Source organism: Sebastes fasciatus, chromosome 1 (genome assembly GCF_043250625.1).
Source record: "Sebastes fasciatus isolate fSebFas1 chromosome 1, fSebFas1.pri, whole genome shotgun sequence".
In the NCBI taxonomy this organism is placed as follows: Eukaryota; Metazoa; Chordata; class Actinopteri; order Perciformes; family Sebastidae; genus Sebastes; species Sebastes fasciatus.
In genome coordinates, this window is record NC_133795.1 from 29,183,682 (window position 1) to 29,209,145 (window position 25,464).

General features: G+C 40.0%; 1 protein-coding gene across 1 annotated transcript in view; it reads left to right on the forward strand.

The window, feature by feature from the left end:
• necab3 (N-terminal EF-hand calcium binding protein 3) overlaps positions 1-25,464 on the forward strand; it is a 58,084-nt gene that overhangs the window by 6,674 nt on the left and 25,946 nt on the right. The window contains exons 2-5 of the mRNA XM_074642093.1: positions 2,806-2,830; positions 20,534-20,642; positions 23,531-23,556; positions 25,317-25,414. Of these exons, the coding sequence (XP_074498194.1) occupies positions 2,806-2,830; positions 20,534-20,642; positions 23,531-23,556; positions 25,317-25,414 (258 nt within the window). The remainder of the gene's footprint in view (positions 1-2,805; positions 2,831-20,533; positions 20,643-23,530; positions 23,557-25,316; positions 25,415-25,464) is intronic.

Sequence of the window (25,464 nt, forward strand, 5' to 3'; positions counted from 1 at the left end):
CGATGGCTCGGTTTAATTTAACTGCACCAGAAAATAAGCCAGCATTCATGATAGCATGACTCCTAAACTGTAATTCAACCATCGTTAATGTTGTTAATTACACCTGTGCTTTTCCTTGTATGACATGTTAAAATGCCTGCAGTGAAAATTGTCTGTTGAATCACATATGGGTGAAGCCTGAGGCCTGTATACTACAAAGCGAGTACAGCATACCCAGGGTATCTTCTCGTTATCTGGCTTAACTAACCCTAACAACCGAGATCACGCTCAGTAAAGCTCAACTCAGTAAATCAACCCAGGGTTTCTCTATCTGGCTGTGAGCCCGTTCACACAAAAGGGGCGGTGTTTGCAGCATATGACCGATCACAGACATGGACAAGTCTACTGTCAGCAGAGCGACAGATTTAATAAACCAAAAGCAAACTGTAATATTAGACACATACAAATAAACACATAATCCAGACTAATAGTAACAAAGCTGGAGCTGCCAAATGCAGGAAGAAGCTGGCAAATGAAAAAACTGCAGATGTTCGAATTCGTAAATTAACAGATTTATTAATTTAACGGAATACTCAAAAGTCAGATTTAGTCGTCTAGATGGAGCAGTGATATTATAAAAGGCTTTCAAAATTTAATGTATGAATAGATAACACTTCATTACGCCCTTTAATAATGCCATGGCGTGTTTGACTATTTAACCCTTCTTTCAGCTGCGTCCCCGTCTCCGGCGATGTGAAATGGACTTGGGAGCAAATTTAAATATTAATATAAAAACATAATTCAAAGCGATAAGCACCCACAGCATACAGCAAGCTGTCCTTCCTGCATTCATTGTCAATTTAAACTGTGTTGTTTCGAGCCTGCATTATGACTTTAACTTCTTCATATTTGTGTAATATTATCATACAATCTGCTCACCGCGCTTTGATTGGTCAGTAGGCAGTGCTTTCAGGTTGATCTCTTATCTGGATCATAACCTGCTCCATCGAGGACTGAAAACCCAGGGTTAACCCTGAAGTTACCTCGCTATCTCCAAATCCTGCTTCGTAGTGCAGGCCTCTAGAGTGGTGGTTGTTGTGTTGCATCCACCGGCCAGAGAATACAAATAGCAGGAGCCAAAGCAGCAGCAGTATACTACTATAGTGGTGACTGATGCTCGGAGTCAGTCTTCTAAATAGATTAACTCTGCTCAGTGAATTTTAGTGCTCCGGGAGATCAGCTGGCCTCCTGTTCCTGCTGCCTGAATCTACACTATGGGCATTATTGATGACTCAGCTTGTGGCCATTGCTCCTCTGTTAATTGTTTATTTGGATCCCCATCGAGATCCTTGGCAACAACTGCTCTTCCATATTCAAATATACAGTATAATCAACAAATGTTGACACTTACACTACAGTAAATAACACTGTCAATACAATACATTACAAATAATGTAACCCAATCTCATGGGAAGGCGTATAAATAGAACGACATTACAAGGATATTACGCATGTCGTGAGGATGCATTTTAGGCTTTTCGCATGTCATTTGTACGCCATTCAACAAAATTACGATAACGTCCATAGTTAGGTTGAGGCAATAACACCACTTAGTTAGGTTTAGGAAAAACATCATGGTTGGCCTTACTATAAGGATGTAAACTAAGTAAAATATCATGGTTGGCCTTAAAATAATGTACAGAAACAACGCAACATAAGTACGGAAATCATGTCACAAACGGCATTAACGTGACTTAAAAAACAAAACACTGGTCTCAAACACTGGTCTCCCGGTTGAAAATCCTGTGTTTGTTGGTCTTTCTCACTTTTTATTCTACATCACTAGCTAGCGAGTGTAGCATATTTACATGGATGCATTTACATCGCAGTCAGCACAGACTATATGGCGTTCAAATGACACGCCAAAAGCAAGAACAGGGCTCTTATTGTACATTAAATGCCTTGGAAACTATCATGTCATTCATATGTCTTTTCATGCCACCATTTCAGCCAACTCAATTTAATCAAATCAAACCAAACATACGACATTCAAACAAATAGAACAATTGACAAAATAATAATACATCCATCCATCTGCAACCGCTTATCCCGTTAGGGGTCGCGGGGGGGCTGGAGCCGATCCCAGCCGACATTGGGCGAAGGCAGGGTACACCCTGGACAGGTCGCCAGTCCATCGCAGGGCTGACACATAGAGACAGACAACCATTCACGCTCACACTCACACCTACGGGCAATTTAGAGTCCACAATTAACCTAACCTGCATGTCTTTGGACTGTGGGAGGAAACCGGAGTACCCGGAGAAAACCCACGCTAACACGGGGAGAACATGCAAACTCCACACAGAAAGGTCCCAAGCCGGATTCGAACCTGCAACCCTCTAGCTGTGAGGCACCAGTGCTAACCACTGCACCACCGTGCAGCCCCTAATAATACATCTCAATTCATTTTGCTTTCCCCCTAGCAGTTTTCATAACTGAGGCACCATAGCCTCTTTGCTTCTTCTGAAATTACTATTTACTTCAGAAGTGATAATTCTTAAACCTATTGACAATTGACACATGCTACGAATTGGCATTCAACCTAACATGACTCACACATAAAGAGTATTTGTGAATGCCCTTGTTCACATGTTTCTGTTCGGTTCAACAGAACGAAGTAACCTCTTACAGGAGATGTCACACATCCATATTGTGTTTTTGACAAATTGCCATAATTCATAATAACCTGTCTTATTGTAAGAACCCCTTTAGTGATGCTTGGCTAGAGATAATAACCATCTCCTACCCCCTGTCTTTTTTTTTCAGATTTTCCGCCGAGCAGACAAAAACGGTGAGTAAAACACAATGCATGCTTGTTGTTTCCCCACATGCCTCCACTTGTTATTATGCCTCAGACAATCTGGGCGGAGAAATAAAGGATTTGCATCAACGACTCTTCAAGTGAAGCTCCTTTCCTCCTCATGCACTAACAAGTTTCTCCTCCCAATTAAAATGGTGCTAAAATGCTGGATTACAGCCACGAATGGAAGAATGTGTCACACAAAATAAAGCACCTCCCTGTCAGCGTTGAAACAGATGACTGGGTGCTGTTTACGAATGAATGACTCATGTTAACGCAGGCTGAGCCAACTCAGTGAATCACTGATAAGATGGCTTTATTAGCAAGTGCAAACAAGGTAAGTCTTCAGAAATGTATACACACATGTACCCATGCTGGCAGGTATGTATTTCAGTAATATCACACATTTTCCTTATGGACTGCGCAATTTTTGGTTGTCAATCCAAAACAGGGTTATTATAGTAAACTGAAACTAAAACGGAAATAAGCAGTGAAAAACATTTACGATACAACTCCAAGCGGGTTGCGCCAGCCACGGCCGACCTGTAACGACCCCCCTTCTCCCCATCAAACAAGCGTGTGTTGCGGGCAGGTTGTGAGCGAGACTTAAATTATGGCCATTCCTATATTTCTCCAATCATATATTTTGTATGTAGCTACATACTTCTGAGACATACAGACATAGGCAAAATTGTTGGTACCCTTCCGTTATAGAAAGAAAAACCCACAATAGTCACTGAAATAACTTGAAACTGACAAAAGTCATAATAAATAAAAATGTACTGAAAATGAACTAATGAAAATCAGACATTGTTTTTGAATTGTGGTTCAACAGAATCATTTTAAAAAACAAACTAATGAAACTGGCCTGGACAAAAATGATGGTACCCCTAGAAAAGATGTAAAATAATGTGACCATAGGGACATATTAAACTAAGGTGTGTCCTGTAAATAGCATCACAGGTATCTTCAAACTTGTAATCAGTCAGTCTGCCTATTTAAAGGGTGAAAAGTAGTCACTGTGCTGTTTGGTATCATGGTGTGTACCACACTGAACATGGACCACAGAAAGCTAAGGAGAGAGTTGTCTCAGGAGATTAGAAGGACAATGATAGACAAGCATGTTAAAGGTAAAGGCTATAAGACCATCTCCAAGCAGCTTGATGTTCCTGTGACTACAGCTGCACATATTATTCAGAAGTTTAAGGTCCATGGGACTGTAGCCTACCTCCCTGGACGTGGCCGCAAGAGGAAAATTGATGACATATTGAAGAGACGGATAATACGAATGGTAACCAAAGAGCCTAGAACAACTTCCAAAGAGATTAGAGGTGAACTCCAAGGTCAAGGTACATCAGTGTCAGATCGCACCATCCGTCACTGTTTGAGCCAAAGTGGACTTAATGGAAGACAACCGAGGAAGACACCAAATCATAAAAAAGCGAGACTGGAATTTTCCAAAATGCATATTGACAAGCCACAAAGCTTCTAGGAGAATGTCCTTTGGACAGATGAAACAAAACTGGAGCTTTTTGGCAAGTCACATCAGCTCTATGTTCATAGACGCAAAAATGAAGCATCCAAAGAAAAGAACACTGTACCTAATGTGAAACATGGAGGAGGCTCGGTTATGTTATGGGGCTGCTTTGTTGCATCTGGCACAGGGTGTCTTGAATCTGTGCAGGGTGCAATGAAATCTCAAGACTATCAAGGCATTCTGGAGCGAAATGTGCTGCCCAGTGTCAGAAAGCTTGGTCTCAGTCGCAGGTCATGGGTCCTCAAACAGGATAATGACCCAAAACACAGCTAAAAACACCCAAGAATGGCTAAGAACAAAACATTGGACTATTCTGAAGTGGCCTTCTATGAGCCCGGATCTAAATCCTATTGAACATCTGTGGAAGGAGCTGAAACATGCATTCGGAGAAGGCACCCTTCAAACCTGAGACAGCTGGAGCAGTTTGCTCACGAGGAGTGGGCCAACATACCTGTCGACAGGTGCAGAAGTCTCATTGAGAGTTACAGAAATCACTTGATTGCAGTGATTGCCTCAAAAGGTTGTACAACTAAATATTAAGTTAAGGGTACCATCATTTTTGTCCAGGCCAGTTTCATTAGTTTGTTTTTTAAAATGATTCTGTTGAACCATAATTCAAAAACAATATCTGATTTTCATTAGTTAATTTTCAGTGAATTTTTATTTATTATTACTTTTGTCAGTTTCAAGTTATTTCAGTGACCATTGTTGGTTTTTCTTTCTTTAACGGAAGGGTACCAACAATTTTGCCTACGTGTGTACCTGGCCCTATTTAAAGCTAGATTGTATGTTGTGCAATGAAGGTTTCATCTATTAACAAACATATCTTGTGTGGTTGATAATAATTATAATAATTATTATAATAATGAAGGTTAATTAAGGGTAATAGGGTAATTATAAGCATGAGTGTTCATTACAAAGTGATTTACAAGGCAGACATGAAAATAATAAAGGACAGAATCCGATGCCAGATACACGCACATTTCCACATATATTTACAAACAAATATAAATAAATCCCAACGTGGTCTGAAAACTACAAGTAGCCTACAGATCAGATCTAACAGGTTGTCACTTTTTCTGTGACTTCCTGTAAATTCTTTGAAGGCTGTTGGAAACTGTCCGACTTGACCGCAGCTTTTTGTCACCGCCCCCTGCTGCTGCCGCCTGATCTCGTCTACTTTCCAGGCGAGGCGCAGTTCATCTCAAACGAACCTACTGTTGGCTCTCAACACCCACACCTTTTCTCAGGACTGTGCGGGCGTGTATAGACTGATTGAGTGACATCTTCTTGAGTTTCCTGTTAGCCTTGTTGAACCTGTTAGGGCGCGACAAATTGCACCTTTATCATTCTTATTGGTCGATGAAGATTTTCCATTCCCATCAAAGCTCCACCTACCTTCAACCTGAGCAGATGTCTAATCAGCCCTACCTAACCCTTGTCCAGTGGTTCAGTCCAATTAGGGTTGGGCCAGGAAGGTTATATAAAGCCACTCAGGCATTGACTGTGGGAGAGTTGTGAGTCTGTGTTAGTTCGGTTGTTTTCCTGGGACTTTTTATTCTTCTCCTCTGTTTCATTGAGATTATTGGTTAATAAAACCACTGCTTTTTTTGCACAGACTTTCTGCCCCCTAAGCCATTCTTCAGTTCAACATCTTTTTTTCTGCCCACTTCCAGTGCCAGACAGCCATACTAAAATCCCTCATTTATGTAGCCTAGGTTTCTTCCAGTAATACTTCAGTTGCTACAGTTTTACACTCCAAAACAGTGATCCTACATTTCACAAAGTCACATCCATTTATGGCCAATTCAGAGCTTTGGCAACCAAAGACCGTCTCAGTCATAATTCTGTCAGTGTCAGAAATTTAGGACCGAATTCTCACCATGTGACTATGATTATGTCTACAAACCAACCATCAGAATATGGCATGAAATGACACCAAATACACTGGCAAATGGCAACATTTTAAGCACCCAAATGGGTATCGGTACTCGATACCTTTTAAGGTATCGACCAAAATAACCCAGTGCCAAGTAGTATGGAAATTCCTCCAGTCAAACAATACCTGCAATCGACCTTTTTTGTGCCCAGATCTAGAAAAAAATTGCAATCTGTCAGAGCATGTGAGCGAAGTGGAGTGTTAGCAAGCGGGGAGCGATTTTTGGATGGAGCGCAGAGCGGATTATTAAAAAAGTTGGAGCGTTGCCTTATCTCCCGCTCCAGTTTTGCTCCAGTACCGCTCAAACCATGAGGTTGAAGCATGTATTGCGCACGACTGCTGCATAGTATTGTTTCCGACTCGTGTGATCCAAACATTTCCAGTAATTCCAGAGCGTTGTTGTAAAGACAACAGTTATTTTTAAAATTCACAACATATAACACAACATAACTAAGTATTCTGCTTCAGTCTATATTTGTTGGCGTTTAGCCTTTCCAAACAAAATCTTCACTGTGGTCAAAAAACTGCTCTCTCACTTGCTGCACATAAAGGATGCACCTGTAGTAACGGGGTGGTCTAGGAGAAGTCAAATGAAACTGTGGATTTACATTCATTAAAGAAAGTTGATTTAATTAAAAAAGACTGGCCCATTTAATCCGATGAAACACTTTTTTCAAATTGAGAATTTTATTTTATTTTTTTATTTTCCTTTAGAGTGATGTCATAAAATATGACAACAGACATTCTAAGCTTCATCCGAATACCTCAATAGAAGCTTTGAATGTAAAAGAAAAAAAGGTGTTCGGTAGCCTACAGCCCTAATTAAAATATAACGCAGCTTCTTTCTTTTTTGGAGCGATTGGCGAGCAATTAGAGTGCCGCTGGGGAGCGGAGGGAACGAACAGCTCTATGAGCTAGCCAGTGGGACGCACACGCCGCTTCCATTCACATGACATGTATCAAATTAAGTGCTCTATTGGCATTGGCATTGGTATGACTTTAAGGGTACTGGTATCGGTACTAGCATTGGCATTCTTTAAAAGATACCCACATACTCCTACTGTAGATGTCACACTGGCGTGCATAAATATTCACGGATGGTACACGGTTGTAAGTGCCATTTTTTTAATATGACTATACAATATCCACAACCATTCATTGAAAAATCAACCAAGATTTTATTAGTCCTGTCCCGCACAGTGTGACATGCAATGACCCAGTAAAATGACTGTTATTGCACAGTGTATAGGGGCCTTAAGGGTACTGCAGATTTGAAGTTATGGCGATCAAACCATAGAAGCATCACAAGGGATCAAAGAGGGTTTGTTGAAGTTACGATTTGTCTCAGTACCCCGTGGATCCTCTTACAGTGCTATACTGTATAGCATCAGTCTGGGATGATACAAAAAAATCATTCTGGGAGTTGTATTATGATTAAATTGCTTTTTCGTTGTAGCCACTTCTCCTCGAGTTGTCTCATCTATTTTACTTGAGTGATTGTCTTGCCTTTTAAACAAGTCCCAGGAAATGTGAGTGAACTTGTTGCATTCAGCTGTAGGCTACACAGTATGTGCTGTTGGGCTCATAGTAAATCTCAAAAAAGTTTTTCTTATAATGAAGAGCTGTGATTTTTGTGTCTGTGGTTGTTTCGCATCCTTTGTCCTTGATTTTGTGAGACTGAGATCAATACCTGACGTTTGTCATTGTTTTAGACTTTTTCTGTGTTGAAACTAGTGTTTAATCTGTTAGATTGTGCTGCAGATTTTTTTGCAATTAATTTCATTTGGAAAGATACCGAGGTAAAACAATTAATTTAAAAAATCACATTTAACCATCATTATTATATTATTGCCGCACCTATTCTAAAAGTGGAAAAATGGAATGACAGGGAAAAAAATAGTGCTGCAAACAGACCTATGCCGTCATCTTGTCATATTACCTGAACATTGTAACCTGGCGCCAGATGGTTTGTTACACGGAACCATCTGAGAAGCCGTCATTGGAAAGTGTTTGGAAAAGGGCAGGCAGGTGATTGGATCTGTCAATCAAACTCTTGCCAAAGCCAGTTGGGAGAAGAGCGAAAACATCTTTTCCATCAAGAAAATCCTTCGTTAGTATCGGCAGTCCCGTGAGTCTCGTGAGTTGTTAGTCAGTGAAGTTAACGTCAACCTTGACCATTTCCTAACCCTACTTAAGTGGTTGTGTTGCCTAAACCAACATCCTGTGAAAACGGAATTGTGTTATGAAAAGACACTATGCATGTGACAAGCGTATATTGACATGGCGTCCCTGGTCAATCCAAAAGTAACGCAAGAGGGGTAGCTCATGCGTCGGTCTCCAATGCCGAAGGGCACTGACCAAGCAGCGGTATTTGACGAGTTGGGAGTGAGAATGTGTTGCCAGTTCGGACATAACTGGTGCTGTTGAACCACTGTGGTTAGGACACAAATGCAAAGGGGATTTTCATGGGATCTTGTGATATTATTATTATTATTATTATTATTATTTATGAAGGAATATTGCTTTACTCCTATACAAGATTTTAAATATCCTCTCTGTACTGTAATACATCTGTCCTCGTTGCCTCTGCTGGTGCTGTGGCTAAGAATGCCCTTCCCAAACAGATATTTATTTCCGTCTAACAACAGATGATATAAGGTGCCAAAGCAAATCAACAAATAGTGGACATCAACGGGACATTGTTGCATTCACAGGGAGCTTTAATCAACATGCCTCCAAACAGCAATTACTTCTCAACAGCTCTTAAACCTTCGCTATGACAAGTATTGTACATGATGAATTGTTTTGTGGCTTCCAGCCAAATATATTCACTGTTGGATTTTTATTATAATGAGCTCAGCTGAGATGACTGTCATCACTGAACCAGTCGTGGAGAAAAGAATGGTGGGGAGAGGGAAGGAGGAGTGTTAGTATAAAAGGAAAACACAAAGAAGATACACGGCGCTACATTCACTGCCCTTTATCTTTCAGCAATAAACACCACTGAGTATGTTATATCAACTAAATAAAGATGAGGTCCATAGCAGTAGATGGTGTTAAATAATAAACCAGTTTTTTTATTCAAAATATGTCTGTAGTTGAAAGGAATATACCGTATATTGTACTGTGCATACTATAGTTACATAGGCAAACACATTCACCATAGAATCTGACAATATGTCAGTGTTGTGTTAACAGGTTGTTTCGCTGCACTCAAGTGGCCAAAAAAATCAATTAGTACTTGCATAAAACTTCATTCTTGATCATGGAAATTGTAATTTTTCCATAGTACTCTGCCCGATCGTCAGAGTTGCCATGTGCTAATCTCTATAAACAGATTCATATGCAGAATCTGTAGGCGATGGGACAAGATTTTGGTAGTGTTCTGGTTTTTGTTTGTAGTCTTGAGAAGTGTTGACCAATCACATTCGAGCAGGCTTTGATTGAATGTAGGTAAACCGTCAATGTGGAGAGCAAAAGAAGTGTAAGTTATTGGCAGAAATTCAATCTCGGAACCCTTCGGCTATCGCCTGACGATGATTTAGCTTTTTACTGGTTTAAAATTAGCTTGTAAACTGGCTACTTGTGAAACCATCCGGTCATACATGTCGTCTCTCAACTCCAGTCTCACATCTCGAGTTGCTAATCGGACTGTAAACAATGAGCAGTGCACGGACCAAGCCCCCAGGAAAAGCGCTGGGCTTTGAAGCAAAATGTTCATAGTGGCCAAATGGTGATATTACAACTTCTTTGTCCATCACGTGATCCCACTGGGTCCAAAAATACTTTTTCTCATAGACTTACATTGGGAAAGAGACGTCTGTAAATCAGCGGATAATTTTCTTTTTAAGGTAAATCAACTTCACAGTATGAATACTTGAATAGTCCTTATTTAAATCATTAGGTCCTAAAAGTTGTAAAATTCACTAAGGCCGAATCCAGAGTTATTTTCCTTCTTCCATTCATGTGAATGAGACCCAGACCTAGGCTGGGCCAGGAAACGCTACTGCGCCTGCTCTATGGGCCCTATGGATGCGGAAGATCGCCAGATGATGCGGATAATTTTATACTCGCAAGTCAAGCTTTTTTTGCTTCATGCGTCACTGAGCAACTGTCATAGGAATGAACAGGGCCAAGCCTATAACACTGTATCCAATTCTCTTTATACATCCATGGTTTTGACCCTTGCCTGCCTCTTGTTTCTGTAAACTTTTGTACCATAATCTGGTCAATAAATCCCTGGACTTTACCAGTCTGCATTTGGATCCCATCCCTGTTGCCTCGCATTCACCGACTATTTGAGATTTGTGATTTTGGGCTATAAAATTTACTTAACTTGAGCTTGCATGTCAACAAATCCATCTCCGTAACAACTGATGAAGACAGATACAGTTGAAAGCTGGGGAAGAAGCTAGTATGTGAACCTTGAGATAGGAACGTTTTTTTCTAAGATAAGAGCTGATTGTAAAGAACTGTGAAGCTCAGTTTCAGTTCATGTTCCCTGGCGTTTTATAGTTCAAGCATATTGCTTTTAATGGTTTAAGACAGACTATTACCCATGTGCATGAAAATCTTGAGGATAATTAGCCATCTTGCAAAACCCCAACTGTCACAAGCTAATTGGCAAAATGGTCACAGATCAGCAATCCTGATGGTAATTGTTATACAGCTTAAAGTTTAGGTTTAAAAAAAAAAAAAACAGGGCAATCGACACAAAGCTAAACTTCCAACTTAGCGGGGAAATGTTTGTCTTTTTTATCCAGATATTAATATTTCCCATAAATATACATCACACTTTCCAGTGTGATAGTTGAAGAGATCATGTCCTCTTTTTTTCTCCTCAGCTTTTAATGAACCTCGCGCTCTCGCCTGACACCTGCTCCAACGTGGAGGGAAAGACCAGCGAGCTTCAGACCATTAGCGAGGTGTAGAATCGTGAATCTAAAAGCAGCATGGAGGCTTAAATCAGGATATGGAAGCTAAAATGCAGCTTATATCAGAGCTTTGCTCACAGATGGCCTGGTGGAACACCACCCTAAGTAGAGCATTGCTACTAAGAATACCAGAATCTGAAATGGTTTGGGTAAACAGTATAGTGCATAGGAGTTTGCCATGAAGAAACCAGACCCAACTCTCTTAGCAATGCAAGTGGCTTTTGAAGCTGTGATGCGTTCATGGGAATTTATAAACCACTTAGGAGAGGCTGCAATGGGAGTAACCTTTGGAGAGATAAGAGCGCGGCCTACTTTGTGCCCTACTTTTTACAGGACTTCATCACTTGCTCATGTGCTTCTTGTTTACTCTGGTCTTTTGAGCACTTTGTTTAGAGTATTCTGACTTTTTTCTCTAAAGGAAAAAAACGGCCACGGTGTCCTGCTGTGTTGCAGAATCAGCACATTTCACCTTCCCTTTTCTATGGAAAAGTTTTTTCTCATTTTGAAATTCTGAAGTGATTTTTCTGGCTGAGTATTGAAAAGCAATGTATGCATATTGCTTTTGACTCAACCTACAGTATGATTTATAGCTACTTTTATTTTGCTATGATAATGGAATTTCCTATGGGGGATTGTGCTGTACTGCTTAGATTTTGGTTGGTTAAAGGAGGATACCCCACAATTAGATGGTGTCCTCCTTTTTCAGCTGTGCTGCGAATATCCTCTGCGTTCAACATACTGGTGGGTTTATTGTTTTTCAAATGAAACAGCTGCTTAGACAAGTTGCTCCTCGTTTCAGTTTAGAACTAGATCGCCTAGTTTGACAGCTTGGTCCAAGTTTTGTAAGCCGGACACGTCACGCTGGACGGGCTCATTTGCATAAAAGACTGTTCCCCCGCTATTTTGAAAGAGCAACGGCCAGTGAGGACTCTCCAACACTCGGCCGACCAATCGTTTAACTTTATCACTCAGTCACTCACTCATGATAATGTCCACATCGCCTCGCTTTCCAGCATTGGACGCTTAATGGGTTGCAACTAGACACAAGGCACTTGACACCTGAATGGACGAATGCTTTCCCTCGTGGGCTGCTGCTTTCAAACCGGAAAATACGCGGAGGCTCGTTTGGAAACTTTCTTCTCTTAGTTCACCGAAATGTGTTTCTGAAAACATTTTATGCGAGAAATATTTATTAATCTTAATCTTATTCATCTTTATTTCGGATCGACAAGGCTTAGTTTATAAGTTTCTCTGGAGTTTCCAGAGGCAGTGAGTCACGTCGGATGCCCGTGACTTGCATTAAGTAGCCTAGACCTCAATTTTATGCAAATGAGGAGTGGCCAATGTGATGCCCGTCTCTCGAATCGCACCGCCATGCTACCAGAATGAATCGCATGGCTGCTTTCATAGACAATGAATGGGAAGCGTGGAAAGGACGGAGGCTGTGGACATGTACCATCAGTCAGTCACTCAGTGACAGACTTTTGCATTTATGGCTGGCTCCAGAAATGTTTTAAGACTACTTTGAAGTGAATAAGATATACCAAGGCATTGTGTTTGTTCAAATAACTCCCGTTTCCTTTTAAACCAGGTCAGCAGCATTTGCTGATGCAGAGATATGATTCGTTTGCAGACTATGATAAAGTTATTCACAAGGAAACTTGTTTTGTTCTCTGAATATGTTCCAGGAATAGCTTCACATTAACTGGGAACAGGACAGGAGCAATGCTTCATAAGTTAATATACATAATGTGCATGCTATGAGTGCTTTTGGAAACTGATCTACTTAGAGAACCCCTGTGTGTTCCTTATATGACTCTGTGCCAAACATGAATGATTTATTAATTTAGAGGCATCAGCTGGCGTTTGGGTCGGGAATCTGTTTAGTAACTCAATACTGCGTCTGCTCCGAGAGGACTGTAAGAGGATGGATAAACGGTTTACAAGAATGTATCATTATCTGAGCATATGCAAGCTGTGAGGGCTAGCGAGAGAGAGAGAGAGAGTTTATGAACTGTTCAGTTATGACCCTTAGCAGGTTTGGGTCAGGATTTGTTCACGTATATAAATATTGAAATTGTAGAAATCTCCCTCGACCCTTTCTGCTTATCAAGTGACCTCATACGGGGTCCTGACCCCCAAACTTGAGAAACTCTGCTCTAAGACAACACATCTGTGCAGAACAGTACAACCAATACAAGCTCAGTGATGGATAATATAGCTGTGTGTAAAGCATCATAAATGATAAACATCACTTCAGAATGACGCTTGACTGAACAAGTATGTCCCATTTGGCATATACAGACGTAGGCAAAGTTGTTGGTAACGTTCCGTTAAAGAGAGAAAAACCCACAATGGTCACTGAAATAACTTGAAACTGACAAAAGTAATAATAAATAAAAATTCAATCAAGTGATTTCTGTAACTCTCAATGAGACTTCTGCACCTGTTGACAGGTATGTTGGCCCACTCCTCGTGAGCAAACTGCTCCAGCTGTCTCAGGTTTGAAGGGTGCCTTCTCCAGACTGCATGTTTCAGCTCCTTCCACAGATGTTCAATAGGATTTAGATCCGGGCTCATAGAAGGCCACTTCAGAATAGTCCAATGTTTTGTTCTTAGCCATTCTTGGGTGTTTTTAGCTGTGTTTTGGGTCATTATCCTGTTTGAGGACCCATGACCTGCAACTGAGACCAAGCTTTCTGACACTGGGCAGCACATTTCGCTCCAGAATGCCTTGATAGTCTTGAGATTTCATTGCACCCTGCACAGATTCAAGACACCCTGTGCCAGATGCAACAAAGCAGCCCCATAACATAACCGAGCCTCCTCCATGTTTCACATTAGGTACAGTGTTCTTTTCTTTGGATGCTTCATTTTTGCGTCTGTGAACATAGAACTGATGTGACTTGCCAAAAAGCTCCAGTTTTGTCTCATCTGTCCAAAGGACATTCTCCCAGAAGCTTTGTGGCTTGTCAATATGCATTTTGGAAAATTCCAGTCTCGCTTTTTTTATGATTTGGTGTCCTCCTGGGTCGTCTTCCATTAAGTCCACTTTGGCTCAAACAGTGACGGATGGTGCGATCTGACACTGATGTACCTTGACCTTGGAGTTCACCTCTAATCTCTTTGGAAGTTGTTCTGGGCTCTTTGGTTACCATTCGTATTATCCGTCTCTTCAATATGTCATCAATTTTCCCCTTGCGGCCACGTCCAGGGAGGTTGGCTACAGTCCCATGGACCTTAAATCTTCTGAATAATATGTGCAGCTGTAGTCACAGGAACGTCAAGCTGCTTGGAGATGGTCTTATAGCCTTTACCTTTAACATGAAGGTCTATAATGTTCTTTCTGATCTCCTGAGACAACTCTCTCCTTAGCTTTCTGTGGTCCATGTTCAGTGTGGTACACACCATGATGCCAAACAGCACAGTGACTACTTTTCACCCTTTAAATAGGCAGACTGACTGATTACAAGTTTGAAGATACCTGTGATGCTAATTACAGGACACACCTTAGTTTAACATGTCCCTATGGTCACATTATTTTACATCTTTTCTAGGGGTACCATCATTTTTGTCCAGGCAAGTTTCATTAGTTTGTTTTTTAAAATGATTCTGTTGAACCACAATTCAAAAACAATATCTGATTTTCATTAGTTCATTTTCAGTAAATTTTTATTTATTATTACTTTTGTCAGTTTCAAGTTATTTCAGTGACCATTGTGGGTTTTTCTCTCTTTAACGGAACGTTACCAACAACTTTGCCTACGTCTGTAAGCGTTGCATCAATTCCCCCGTCATCCTCGCATCCCTCAAGTCATCAGAAGAGATGCGTGCGATTGAAGTGAGGATGCAGAAATTGAGAGGAGACCAACAGGTATGAGTTTTGAGATAGCAAACACTTAATCCCCTCATCTGACTGCGGATCTTGGTTTTCCGGATGCTTTTAATGCCATCTTCCGATGCCACCTGTCACCATCATCCCCGGAGGATCTGGGTGAGATTAAAAAGCAGGATTGCTGTTTGACATAGGCAAATATATATTTTGCAATTCTTTCCAAAATATACTGTTAGACCTCTTGAATACAATATAACACTGTAATTAAAGTGCCACATTGCGGATTTCTTTTTTGCATAAATGGCAGCGACCATCTGTTATTTTCAAAGGTGTTTTTGGCCACATTTATGTGTGGAAACAAATCGGATATGAATCACTTATCTATTAATGAGGCTTTAATCCAAACACACAGATCTACATCTGCAGGACTTGGATTCTGGTGTCTCCTATAGGGCCCTGTCATGGGTCAAAGGCAACCATAACTCAACCCAAGCCGACCCTAAATCTTTGATTGTTGTCTTTTTTGCACTTGTTGCAGATGACAATTTAGCTGTACAAAGGTTGCAAAAAAGTTGCACAAACCAGTTGTTCTGAGCGTCGACAGTAATCCATTATGCCTCATATTTGAGATGTGAGATGGAAATGGAAAATTCAAATTTGGAAGTTAGCCTTAAAGTCAAAGAAAACAAGCAACCCTAAATCTTTTCACTTTATCATAAAACTCATGGGAGAAGTAAAACACACGGAGGCCAGGCTCGTGTGTTTGCTTTGGCATCCTCTGTCATGAGCAAGACATTTAACCCAGAACTGTCAAAGTGAATATAGGAGACTGCCAGTAGTCATCAGTAGTCCATCAAAACTGATTATCGAGTGTCACTTCTGAGCATAACTGCTGTCGGTCTGCTTTGGCTCCCCAAATATAGGAAGCCTTCCAAAGACAACACTGAGAGAGAAGACAAAGACGTGTGGTCTCAGATCCACAAACTAACTACAGATGGCATCAAAATATAAGTAAAACTGCATAAATATAAAAGGCACAAAAAAGTATGATATTACTGCATGAATATAGCTTCCCCAAAAATGCTTGTTATAAAATCTATACTGAGGGGATGTGTTGGAGCCATTTATAGAACAGAGAAGTATTTGTAAATAATATATATTTTGCTGAGGATAAACACCTCTATAGGGTCATTGCAGTATGCTGAATTAGGACCAATAATGACTGCATTGGTCTTCTGATTGCTTGTAATGTATATAATGTATGATAATCTTGTTTATTGGGTTTTGCCATGTTTCATTTTTGTATTTTGAAGAATAATATGTTTCAGTAAATGGTTGAAAAGAAGAACATTAACAACAGAGTTATATTGTAGCATGTGTCAACCATATACTTACTACTAGATCTTGAGAGGAAAAGATGGAGCCGCACTAACATGATGGCCTTCACCTTAAGAATTCAAATAATGTTCTCCTTATGCCCGTTACGTCCTTGCTCCAGCATGTACAATAGAAACAACAACGAAAAAACCTTGATGGCTCTGATATACAATGTCATTCACTGCGTGTGCAAGACTGTGTTGATCCAGAATAGTTTTTAAAACTCTGAATACCTTCTAGCACTGCTAGATAAAAAAAAAAATGTATGGTGCAAGATGCTGGTGAGCTGCTATACTGCTGTACACTGCAACTTCTTTTGGCATTATTTATTTTCTTCTTATGTCACATGCAGACTCATTAGAACACATCCCCACCCCCTAACTTAGAGATCCAGCGATCCCCTTTTTCTCAGTTCCGATCCGATACCTAAAGTGGGATATCTGCAGATACCAATAGAGCTCTTTTTGCATAAAATTTGCATTGCAATGCAATTTTGCATTAAATTTGAATATATTACAAAACAATTTATTTGAACTTGTAGGCTTCATATACAAACAGGAGTGCAAATTGCTATGGCAACTCCTTGACTAAAACTTGAATAAATCAGGTACACAGCAATTATCAACTACTAGTAAATTTCTATACTACAGCTGTGAAAGAAAGAAATATCTACACTGTTAACCCCCCCATCTCAACCCACGGCTTGAGAACTACCTTTGCAAAGGTGTATCATATTTTTTTCCCAAGCCAGTCAGAGCAGACTGGGCTTTGTCTGGATAGGGTCTTAATTGAGACGGGGACTAAAACGGATCGTTTCAGACAGAGGGTGAATACAGGTATATTCGGACGGACAGTATAAGAAAAATAAAGTGTTTTTTTTGTACATTAAAGCATGTAAACATGTTCTAGTAGAAACCCAAAATACAAATATGAACCTAAAAGTGAGCATGATATGTCTCCTTTAAATAGACTTTTATGGTGTTGCAATTATTTTAATGTTTTACTTTGTATCTCTGACAGAAATGGAAGCACAGAGCCAAACTGTAAACCTTTAGTTCTTTAAATCACAAAAGATGATTAAAAGGGCTGTCAAAGTTAACGTGATAATAACATTTTAACGCAAATTAGTTTTAACGCCACTAATTTCTTCAATGCATTAATTGCAACTTGCGATTTTTAGGTTGTAGCGGGATCAGTTTTAAAGCCACGGTTTAGATACTGACATCATATGAAACTAGAAAACCTATTAATCCATTGGTACCAACCATGTTATACCAGCTTGTCGCAAGAAATACTGCTCCAAACTTGCGCTAAATTTTGGCAAGGAACAGCTGGCATGGCCATTTTCAAAGGGGTCCCTTGACCTCTGACCTCCAGATATGTGAATGAAAAAGGATTCTATGGGTACTCACGAGTATCCACTTTACAGACATGCCCACTTTATGATAATCACATTCAGTTTTGGGGCAAGTCATAGTCAAGTCAGCACACTGACACACTGACAGCTGTTGTTGCCTGTTGGGCTGCAGTTTGCCACATTATGATTTGAGCAGATTTTTTATGCTAAATGCAGTACCTGTGAAGGTTTCTGGACAATTTTTGTCATATTTTGTGTTGTCAATTGATTTCTAATAAATATATACATACATATGCATAAAGCAAGCATATTTGTCCACTCCCATGTTGAAAAGAGTATTAAATACTTGACAAATCTTCCTGTGAGATACATTTCGAAAAGATAAAAAATGTGTGATTCATTTGCAATTAATCACGATTAAATATGGACAATCATGCGATTAATCACAATTAAATATAACAGCCCTAGTTCAAAGTCATGTTGTCAGTTTGATCTTGCTCTTTAAGTAGAGGGAGAACAAAAGCACATAGAGAACTGGAGGAAGATAAACAAAAAAAGACTGATCTGAAAAAGAGAGAAAATAAGCCAAAGTGGCGAGAGGCCACGCACATTACACATTCTGGTCAGAGGTAATGATGAACAGTGTCAAAGAGGCTCCAGCTGAACAGATGGTCTGATTGCCCTTGAGTTTCCAGCTCTGCTGAGTCAGCCAACTGGAACTCCATGGCAGATTAAACTGATCCCGTTTTACCTCGTCTTTGTGTGGACACCAGGGTCATTATTTGGGTGGATAACTCAACAGTCATCCTGCAATCAGACGGCAAAAAATGAGTGGTGATGGTTGCTTTATGGGAGCAGCAATGACATGGCTGGATGGCTTTTGTTTGCTTCAGAGACAGCTACTGTCTGTTTGCCTGATTCAACAAATACTTCACAGCCATACTCATTTGTCTGTATGCCATCTTGGCTCCATTTTATCACTCTGACCACTCACGCATTGACGCACTGTGTGCCCAGTTCCCTACTTCTTATTGCCCGAGTGTCTGTCGCTGCTCAGAAAAATGTTCTCCACAGACACAAATCTATCTGTTGGTGTGGACTCTTTTATGAGGATTAAAACATCTAGCGGCTTCTCTCTGGCAGGCCAACTGCTGACTGATCTATAATCTTTGCCAGTAGACAGATTGATACAGTCGTAGGCCCGCGGAGGAATGCTTCTTCACAGATGACAACCGAGCTATTTATCCTCCTGTTATTGATTTTTTTCTGTGCCTTGTCTGTCACAACAAGCTGTGCTCGCAGTTAACGAGTTTGGGGAGAAGTAGAAAAATCCAATCTGTTGACAATGTGTAGCTCCCTCCATTTTAAAGTTTGTGGAATATTTCTGCACAGTTTTTTTGTAGTATTCTGATTTTAGTGATGATGACTTTCAGAGTTTTATACATAAAGTTGAGATAATGTTTGACTTTGATGATGATTTTTTGTATTTTGTACTTTGAATTTTGATGGGTTAATTGTTTAAACCAAGACAAAAATGTCAAACATCCTCTGGTTACAGCTTTATATCATTGTTAATTGGAAACGCTCCAGTTTTGGGCTGTCGGGTTGGACAAAAGAAGCAATTTGAAGATGTCAAATTGGACTCCCTTTTCATTGTTATCTGACATTGTATAGAACTATATTGCTCTAATCAGAAAAGTAATCAAAAGTTTCATTGAAAATGAAAATAATCACTAGTTTCAGACCTACACAATGTGGACCTGTACTCCAGAACAACAAACCAACCAATAAACCAACGGCGGTGAAAACATAACCTCCTTTCTAAGCCTTCGGCCTTGGCGGAGGTAATAATAACAAACCAGCACAAACTCAGTGGGGTTCTGCCTCTTCAATGAACCTCACAAAGTAGAAAGGATTTAGATGAAACAAAAGAACTCATTTACACTGAGATGGTGCTCATTAGGTTGTTAGATTGGTGTGCTGACAGACCAGAAATAGAAAAGAGGAGTATAGACACAAGAGAACTAGATAGAGCTTCTAGACAGTTGAAGCATATTGGTGATGGCTAAATGTGTTGTGTAAGATGCTATTAAACATATCTGGAATATATTTGAGTCCTTTTCAGATTACGATTAATAACGTGTTCTTAAATTATAGTAGGGCTGTCAAAGTTAACGTGATAATAACGCGAAAGAGGTTAAATAATGCTCCAAACTTACGCAACATTTTGGTGAAGAAAAACGGGCACTGCCATTTTCCCTTGACCTCTGACCTCAAGATATGTGAATGAAAATGGGTTCTATGGTGTTCCACGAGTCTCCCCTTTACAGACATGCCCATTTTATTATAATCACATGCAGTTTGGGGCAAGTCACACTGACAGCTGTTGTTACCTTTGGGCTTGAGTTTGCAATGTTATGATTTGAGCATATTTTGGTTGATGTGCTTTTATGTCTTGAGCATCTAAGGTGGTTGTCTGTTACAGTAACCATAAAGCCAAAAACATAAACAAAAATAACAATAATGCCACTTTTATGTGTATATTATTCTTTATTTGTTTGTCAATCTTTAATCTTGTATACAAGGGAACTCCCTAAAGATGATCCTCATGAGAAGTTTTTTTTGTTTTTTGATCTCATAAGAGGCAACACCCTTATTTTTATTATGCAGTTGTTCTTTCTATAATGATGTAGGCCTATACTTGCTCTGTTTCAGATGATGGCAAGCTGTCATTTGACGAGTTCAATGCTTACTTTGCGGACGGGATCCTGACTACTGAGGAGCTGCAGGAGCTGTTCTTCTCCATAGATGGCCGACAAAATAAGTGAGTATTTAATTTGAAATGCGTTCTGATTTTAATCCCTCTTGGTGAAAAATGAATATCAATGAATATTTCTACAAGTGCTGTATTAAACGTGTGCCTTTCACAGTTAGAAAGAAGCAGAGCAAAAGAGTAAACAGCACGTGTTTGAAGCTTAAAGGCACAGTTAATGTGTTCCTTTCAAGCCATCAGTTACAGGCTAAATGTCTCACAGCTGGAGGGGGGTCTTCAGTAAAAATGAGCCCTGCAGCCAAACTCAAGCAGGCTGAATTACTGTTTACCCCCTTCCTTTGGACATAAAATACTGTGGACTACACACCAGCCACTTCAAAAACCTACTCCCCCGAAATTACAATCAAAAGAATTCAGCCTGAGGGTTGCTGCTGAAATCACTAGTCTGCAGAGAATGCTTAACTCACTGCAGCCGCGGAGGAAAAAAACATTTCTCCCCTGTCATGGTGGGATGTGTAATGGTTTTAAATTTCATTCTTTCTATGAAGCCAGTTCTTCTCTATTTTCTTTGGCAGATTAGGGACATTTGCAATCTTTTTCATTATACACTTCTTTGCATATTACAAACACTAGAAGGCAAATGCCGGGTACACACTACAGTGGCTCAGAAGTCCACCCGTAAATAGTCTGTTAAACATCTTCAATAATTGAGAACCAAGCTGACTGAAGCGGATGGACAACCACTGCTGTCATGGTGGCTAATGCATGAGCTAATGCAAAACGCAAAGCATAAAGTAGCAGTGAGATTGACCTCAGAAATGGAGGACCAACTTGTTGATTTGTGGCAACAACACAAGTGTTTATTTAACATATCACCATTACTTCATCCATCCATCCTTCGTGAATTTTTTAGTACAAATTAGTGCAAAAACTAACGTCGCTAATTCTTCCTGCCCATCATCCGGCATGTTTGTTTACACTAAAGTCACGTTAGATCGCAAGAGACTTTGCGAGATTTCAGTTTTTTCAGTCAGGACTCTTGTTGTTCATGAATTTAATCTGTTAGTGTGTGTTGTGCTGTTTTGGCCAAATCGTTGCTCACCACACACTATAGGAACACAACTGTTATATTTAACATAACATGTCGGTATGTGTGGGGTTTCTCACATTTTAATCATCTGTTAAAGCTTCAGTAGGCAACAATTTTTTGGCATCATTGGGCAAATATTCATAATAACCTTGACGGAAGACTTTGACCAATCACAGGCCACTTCAGAGAGAGAGCTTTCCTATTGGCTGTGCTCTGGCTGGTGTGCAGTGCTTGGTATTTCCTCAATAGATATCAGCATGGCTGCCGGATCACCGACTTTCTCATTTTACAGCTAAACAGTACACTACAAGATGTTTCTGAAAACATTTGAGGCGAGAAATAGGCATTACAGTAACGTTTGATCGGAGTTCACGAGTGATTGGGCGGCAGACTCCAGCTTGGCTCTGATTGGTTGTTTTCATCCGGTCTGTGAAATCTTGCAGATGCCATTAGGAGCACCGGAGGACACAGAGGCACATGATTTATTTCAGATTACCAGTCTCATGCACTACTGTCAGGATATAGGGACCATTTTATATGAATTACTTTTTTTTAATCGTTGTTGCTCTATTTCTACCCACTGCAGCTTTCAGATTTAAAAAAATCTATTAGTGTGGGCCAGCCTTACGCAAGGCTCTCTAAACTCGGCTGTGAAATCATACGTGTCAGCTCAGGTAAAATAATGAATTCACTGTGATTTTCAAGTCTCTGTGTTAGTCTCGCAGGATGGCACTCGCAAGCATAAACAAACCCACGCGCACAAGTGCATTGATTACTGTACTTTGTAAGTTTTTCTTTTGTGCACCATAACCAATTACAGCTAGTGTAGTGCCTGGCTGCAGTAACAACCCTGCATTTATGTTTGGTTGTGTCGCCAGTTTTTCCATCACTGTGTGATAAATTGCTTTTGGACATGCTGTTATACGCCGGGACTGACTGGCACTGATGTGACACACCAGCCGTCGGACCTCTCTAGCCACGCTCCAAGCTTTGAGGCAGTTTGGCATGAACTGAGCTCTGATGTCTAATTAAAGAACGTTCTTGTTCTGAATAAAAGTGCTCTTAATTATATAATACCACTTTTGAAAGAAAAAAAAATCCAGGCTTTGGTATTTAAAGTCACATTTAAGGCACAGGGAATATTCCCTCTCTGCTAAAAATATAGAAAAAGATAAATATTCTCTTTGGTCATTTCTGGAACAGAGACTTTGGGGAATTTATTGTCGCTATCAAAATGAAAACAGCGACTGAAAAAAAAAAAAGCAAGCGTCGTTTTGTCCGCAGACGCTAGGTGAGCTTTCTCATAACACAAGCCATTGAGCAGCTTCACTTATGGTCTGCATCTGACAATGAAAATGACCTGTGAAATGCCATTAAAGCAACAGGGGAACTTTTCATATAATAACGGTGCCGCCTTTATCAAACTGAGAACAATTTAGCATCCAATGTTATCCATTTCTGCCGTGACTGGTAAACAAAGGAGTATCGATTTCAATGTTTTTTACAACAGTGGAATAAATTCAAAAGAAAAGGTACTTTCACAACTGTGTTAACATGCAGCATTTCTATCTAAAACTACACTAGGCTGTATTCTTCATGTAGAACGACAAAGAGCAGAACACTTATTTTCTAAGCAGAACAAATATGTCAGCTTGTGAAAATGACAGGGAAACAATCTGTACTTATTAAAGTATGGTTTTAACACTGGTGTCTTATCTGTATGTCTTAATTTCTAACACAGTAATATTCACACAGCTTGAAGCCATACAATTTATCATGACATTGAATTTCTCTAATGAACTTTCTCAATATTTTCCCCATTTATCTCTTCTTCTGTTCCGCCCTGCAGCAATCTGGACACTGGCAAGCTATCAGGTTGGTGGGAAAGTGCTTTAATTTCTGTAACATTTCTGCTGTCTTTAAAATTCGCCAACATCAGTGATTGTCGTCTTATTTGTGGGTCCATATTTTTAAGTGAGCACGGAAGCAATAGTTTGACATTTTGGGAAATGTTCGCTTTCTTGCTGAGAGTTAGATGAGAAGATCGACACCACTCTTTGATCTGTCCGTGAAATGTGAAGCTACAGCCTGGAGATGGTTGGCTCAGCATAAAGACTGGAAACAGATGGAGACAGCTACACATTGTTTTTGCACTTCACTTTTTGCGCGAATTATACAAAACGAGACATAAACATGTTAGTTTGTGAGCTTTAGAGTCGGGTTATGCTGGAAAAGAACTAGTTAGTAAAACATGTTGCCTGACCATATCAGAAGGCAAACAGGTTTATAGAAGATCCCAATGTCCGCACTCGAAGGTAGGGTGAAAGCCGTCATACAGAGGTGGGAGATATGATACTATGGGGATAACGGCACACATGGTCACACAGTCTCTCCTGGAAAGAATCGGTAGTGTTGCATTCAGTTGTACACATGAAAAGCCTTGAGAGAAGTTCACAACTTGGCTCCTTTACCGGCTTCACACAGCTGGCCGAAGTAGGAATGAATGTTGGACACATTTTCAGAGAAGTTTCACGAATGGTCGACCTACTTTGAGCACCGGTCAGGAGAGGACGTTTCCGAAGCTATTCAACTAACCAACGAGCAGTTCTGATAGAGTATCCTCACATTCATCACATTTACCGTACAGACATGAGAGTGGTGTCTCATCTAACTCTCCACAAGAAAGCGAACAAGTGGATTTTCCAAAACTATTCCTTTAAATCATCTCTGTTCTTTAGATTTATTTGGGTGAAAAAGTATTAACAATACCCTGCGACCAATAACACCACCATCCAACTGCATCACTGGAAAAAAAAAACCTTGGCACGGATCTATTGACCTATTTTTGTTATCATCTTAAAAATGCATGCGTGTGTCTGATGGCCTGAATAAAGTGAAGAAATGGGGCAGAGACCTGTAAATACCAGTTGTACCCAGAATAAAACTTGTGCATAATTTATTGAATGGAAATGGCATCTTTTCCATCTGACGTCAATAGAGGTTGAGTTGTTTTCCATCACAGAATGTTCCGCTTGTCTCGGATTTAGTTCACAGTCTAGTCGTTGTGTTGTCTTCTTTTTTTTGACCGAATTTCTGAGAGGCATAAAATTCAGGTGAATCTAAGTGCGAGGAGTGTAAAAGATGCTGCTGATCCATTAACCTCGGATCCGTTTGTCATATTTAGTGCACTCTTTGCTTAGATTAAAATGAGTTTTTTAATTAAAAACACTTTCCCCACACATCTTTTTTACTTTGATTCATTTAAATAAATATGTTTCTCAGTTCTGTGAACTCCATTACTTCTGACATATGAGTGTGTGTAGGAGTTTCTTTATCATTTGACTATATTTGGTATCAAATTAATCCTTACTGTCACCAACTGTACACTGGTGTGATTGAGCTACTGTTATAACACTATGATGATTAAAACAACACAGTATTCATTTCATTGGGCGCATAATTACGGAGCAAAACTAAACATGGATATGTCTAAGATATCCTCACTGCCCTTGTCGTGGCCTTCTTTTAATTGGCATCTGTCATAGCAACATATAAGAGTTTGTCTACAAACTTTCAGGAGTTGACTGTTCTGACATTACAATGACACTGACAGCTTGTTTCCTATTTCCTATTAGATTATTTTTCCCAGCACCTGGGGGCGTACCTCAATGTGCTTTCAGCTCTGGAGAGCCTGAATGTTGCCATTTTAAAGGCAATGGACAAAACTAAAGAGGTAAGTTTAGTTTGATGTGAATTTGCCTTAAATCAAGCTTGTAGTGCAAA